Below are 4,771 nucleotides of genomic sequence, written 5' to 3'. Positions count from 1 at the left end.
GTGTAAACAAGAGCTGGAGACAGCTCTCCTGCTCTAGCAGTGCGCAGGGCTGCGGGGCACAAGCCATGCTAGTGGGTTGTCCTCTCAGAAATTGCATACGTTTGTGCAAAAGATGTTCCATTACTCGGAGTTTGCGGAGAGGCACACACGGTATTTGACTCATCTAAACAGCACGCTTGCAGCGCAGGCTGCTGGCTGCGCGCTCACCTGGGCGTGCGTGATGTGACAGTGCTGAAAGAAACCAACCGGATGACTGGCTAACAGCACGTAACAACTGCCCAGACTTCTGCTGCCCTGAAGCTCCTCTCCGTCCGCCTGGCCCCTACAGCTCAGTCCCCATCGGTGCAGGGCGGTGGCTGCCGGCTGCGGGCAGGCTGCGGGACAGGCAGCGGCACTTCAGCTGGATTGTAACTACGAATATCTACAGCAGCTTCTGTTTTTAACCGTGAGTGCATGAACTAATAAAGGTGGCAGCGAGCGCCGGGTGTTTCAGGATTGCTCCACCTGGGCTGGAGCCAGCCTCAGTGAGGCGCTCCCCCAGCTCCTGCCCTCGGGGGCTGTCCCCAGTGGGCACGTCTGACGGTGGCATTGCCCTGGCCAGGGATGTCAGCGTTGCATCTGCTGTAGTTTGCCACAGACTGTGACCCTGAGGATGAAAACGTGTCCCGAAGCACAGGCTCAGGGCAGAGCGCTGCCCCAACAGCGCTCTGTGGTGCTGGGCTGGGTGTACAGGGTGGTGAGAGGGACCGGCCGGTGCTGTCTCGCCATTGTGTCTCTGGGGTGGAAAGGCCTCAGGCAGCAGCGGAGGAGTTTTCGTTTGCCGTGTCTGCTGAAATCCCTGTAGGACCTGTAAACATGCACCCACACACAGTGTCGGTGGCAGTAGTGGAACTGAGAGCCGAGCACCGTACCCACCATCCCATCTCCCCTCATCCCAAGAGCTGCCCTCTGACAGTGACAACACCTTCCAGATAACTGGTCTTTCGAGTTTGTTTCCCTTTCCTCACCGCTGAGGCCGTATCAATAGTTCACGTATCCAGTGAGAGGTGACTGCCCGATCCAGTGCAGCTCAGTGCTCTTGGGATCTGTGTGGTGCAGTGGTCCCACATATCTACCAGAGAAATGGGGATTTTCAGGCTCAGTGATCCACGATAGGGCGGCAGGAGGAGGGTGGTGGCCAGGCAGCCTCCCATCCCTCTGCCCCGAGCCTGGAGCCTACCTCCAGCCCAGGAGATGGACCCTGGTACTGCAGCACCAGGCCAGGCTCTTCTCCCAACACCTCCAGTGTGTTGGGTGCACGTGTGTGCGTGTGGAGGGGGTGTGTGAAGTGCTCCCACAACTCTTGCTGCTCTCCACAGCTCCATCTGCTCCAAGAGGTCTCTGCTTTTCATCCCATTGCTCTGTGAGGTTGGGAGGCACATTTCCAACAAGCTCATTAGTACATCCTTCAAAGATGTTTTCACACCAGGGAGCAAATGGCCCGGGGGCAGCTTGGGCTGCCAGTCATGGTCAGGGCACATGGGTTATGCCCACGCATGAAACTCGTGCATATCTGCTCCCCCGAGGTTCAGGGTCTTGGCTCCCTGCATCTTAATCCAGCGGAAAACAGCCACCCAGGGCCTAAAGGGCTTTAAACAGGGTGCGGGTGTCAAGCACGCAGCGTGGGAGGGCTGCCCTACACCAGGAAGCTGCATGGACACAAGGATAAAATGTGTGCCCCGAGAAGGTCCGTGCCCACCTCTGGGTCCTATTGTGGGGTGCATCACCCCAGATCTGTCTGCTCTCCACCTGTGCTTCCTCACTAGAGCTTTTAAATAATTTTGCTTTCCCTCTGGGCAGGGGTGTCTGTGCCCCCGGCAGTCTGAGAAGTACAAGGGGATGCTGACGCTTCAGAAACCCTGATCGCAGTCTGCAAAGAGTGGTGTGGCGAGAGATGACAGACCTGCAGACGGCTGGGAGTGGTGGGATTAGTCTGTGGTCAGACGGACTAAACCAACACCACTAGTAAGATAAGCATCTCGCTGGCCCTGCCCAGCCACCTTTTTGTGCTTCGGATATTTCCCCGCCTCCCCCTTCTCTCCCCACCAGTCTTTCACCGCGGAGCCTCCGCGGCAGCACATAAATAGAGGGCCCGGGTGGGCTGCAGGGTGAGGACCGGAGACACCACTCGGGGTCCCACACCCCAGCACCAGTCCCGCCTGCTCGTCCACCCTGCAGGTAACCAGCGCAGCGCGGCACCTCACAACAGAGCCATGGCCAGGTCCCACGGGGACGTGGCGTGGGGCAGAAGGGGAGCACCTCAGGCAGCCTGCAGCCTGCTTTTCCAAAACTAAGGGTGGGGAGGGGGGTGGGGAGGGGATGAACATTTGACTAGGCCACACCCCAGCACCAGTCCCGCCTGCTCGTCCACCCTGCAGGTAACCAGCGCAGCGCGGCACCTCACAACAGAGCCATGGCCAGGTCCCACGGGGACGTGGCGTGGGGCAGAAGGGGAGCACCTCAGGCAGCCTGCAGCCTGCTTTTCCAAAACTAAGGGTGGGGAGGGGGGTGGGGAGGGGATGAACATTTGACTAGGAAAAGTGTCCTGGCTTAATCAGGAAGCTGTTCCTGCTGCAGCTGCCCAGTGACAAACTCGATGTAGTGGGTTTGCTGGAAATCAGCTCTGCAAAAGAAGCCTGATTTCAGTGCTAGGTGGGTCAGAGGTTTTGGTGGGGAGTGGGACTGATGGGGTCGGACAGAGGTCTGGCCACGCAAAACCTTTGACTTAATAGTGTCTGATGGCGGTGCCCTGCTCTGTCTGTGTAAGGCCCAGAGGAACCAGGTGGCTGAAGCTGTGATAGCCAGGAGGGAGCTCTTGGCATGAGGCTGCAGAAGGGAGAACCTCACCGAGCAGCAGCCTTTCCACAGGAATTGGGTTTGGGTTTTGCGCTCCTTGGCACAGCGATCAGTCTGCTGGGAACGATGAGGAAGTAACTAGTAGATTAAAATCTGGGAATGAAACAAAGGGGCAGAAGAGTAACTTGCAGCAAAGATGAAGGAGTTAGTTAGTTATAAGTAACTTAAGCAAGCAAAAGTTTGCTTTAAAAACAGGACAGCTTTAGAGTCTTTCTGTTTTGAAATTAATGATGGATAGAGTTCATGCTTTCAAGGTTTTTCTTTATGGTTATGCAATCTAGAAATATTTTTGGTTAAAGAAATGTTAAAGAACAATTGCAAGTAGCTGCATGTCTGCGGGAGTAGGATATTGGGGTTAGCAAATGCACAGCATGAAGGTAATGACATAATTGTATTCAGCGGTGGCGTTGGGGCAACTGGGGAAGGGACTGGGAAGGGCCCAGGGCAGGGGGGAAGCGTATTTAAACCAGCAGGACACAAGGTGGCTCAGACAGGGGTAAGGGATCCAAAAGTGCAGGCTGCACTTAATGAAATGTTTGGTCTTGAGAAGTCCAAAACCAGCCCTCAGCCTTAAAGAGCGAAGGAAGTCAGCGCGAGCTGCCAGCCAGTGCGGCGCAGACTGGGAGGGGTAAGTGGAGGAGGAGGGAGCGGGCACAGAGAGCGGATCTCACGCCCTTGAACAGCTCGCTGCTTGAAAACGGGCTGGCCGAAAAACCGACAAAGGCAAAGAGCGGTCACGCAGGAGTGTCTGACATCAGACAAATCAAAGGCTTCCCAGTTGAAACAAGGAGGAGGTGACCCCCTTGGCTTCCCGTGAGGGAGTGAGGTGGCCGGAGCAGTCAGGCAGAGGCAAGAGAAGAGGGGCACAGGGTGAGGGGCTGGGAGCTGACATCCAGACTTAGTCTGTGGAGAAGAAGGGTCCCAACTTGCAGTAGTAGCCCCAGGAGGAGCCACCAAAGCAGATGGTATTTCTTTGAGTCCTTCATGTGTCCGTGCCCGAATGTCTCTCAGGAACAACTAGTCACTGAAATGTAAATTATTAGCTTCAATACAGGGGTGAATAAACGCCATTTGCTGGCCAGGGCCACCATGCCAAAGCCCTGCCTGTGCTGCAACGTGGGCTTTGCTAACCCAGCACCCACACCACAGGCATCTGAACACCCGGTGGGTGAAGGACGCCTTGGTCGACCCAGGATGAGCTTTTGGGCAGAAGACTTTGTGTTTTAGAGCAAACCACCCTGGTCCCAGCAAGATGCGTATGAGCAAAGCCACGGCTGATGGGCATGTTGGGGAGAGGCAGCTGAGTCCCACTCCCTTGAAACCTTGAGGGGGCCAGACCTTGGGGGCTTGGTGTGCCCATGCCCAGCGCTATGCCTGTGCCCGTCTCTCTCTCTCTGTCTCTCCTAGAAGCATGGCTCTCGATGGTGCCCTTCGCCTGTCGCTCGCCTGCCTCCTGCTCTGTGGTGCTGCCCCAAAACCCACATGTGACCCCAGTGCCTGCACCCCATGCCCTGAGATGGACGTGGAGGGGCTGACCACTGCTGCTGCCAGGGGCTGGTGTCGCCCCTGCCCCCCATCCTGCGTCTGCCCCCCCTACCTGGAGAGCGACTGTGAGATGCAAGGCTTTGCCAGTGGCCACGTCCCTGCTGGCCGCTCCTTCTACATCGACTTTGCGCGCAAGCTGTGCACCTGCCACCCTGGTGGGAACATCACCTGCGCCCCACTGTGCCCCAGCCTGCCCCCCACCTGCCAGGCTGTGGGCAGCCCTGTGGCCGATGGCTGCCCGCTCTGTGTCTGCTATGATGAGGAGGAGATGGCAGTGCCCGCCGGCACGGTCACTGCCCGGGGCACCCAGGTCTGCACCTGCCCCCCCCAG

General features: G+C 57.4%; 1 protein-coding gene across 1 annotated transcript in view; it reads left to right on the top strand.

The window, feature by feature from the left end:
• LOC104489726 (cystathionine beta-synthase-like) overlaps nt 1-4,771 on the top strand; it is a 35,841-nt gene that overhangs the window by 30,903 nt on the left and 167 nt on the right. Inside the window, exon 17 of the mRNA XM_010131926.1 lies at nt 4,303-4,750. Coding sequence (XP_010130228.1) covers nt 4,303-4,750 — 448 coding nt within the window. The remainder of the gene's footprint in view (nt 1-4,302; nt 4,751-4,771) is intronic.

This window comes from Buceros rhinoceros, unplaced genomic scaffold (genome assembly GCF_000710305.1).
Source record: "Buceros rhinoceros silvestris isolate BGI_N320 unplaced genomic scaffold, ASM71030v1 scaffold5730, whole genome shotgun sequence".
Taxonomy (NCBI): domain Eukaryota; kingdom Metazoa; phylum Chordata; class Aves; order Bucerotiformes; family Bucerotidae; genus Buceros; species Buceros rhinoceros.
This window is presented reverse-complemented; position numbering and strand designations above follow the sequence as displayed.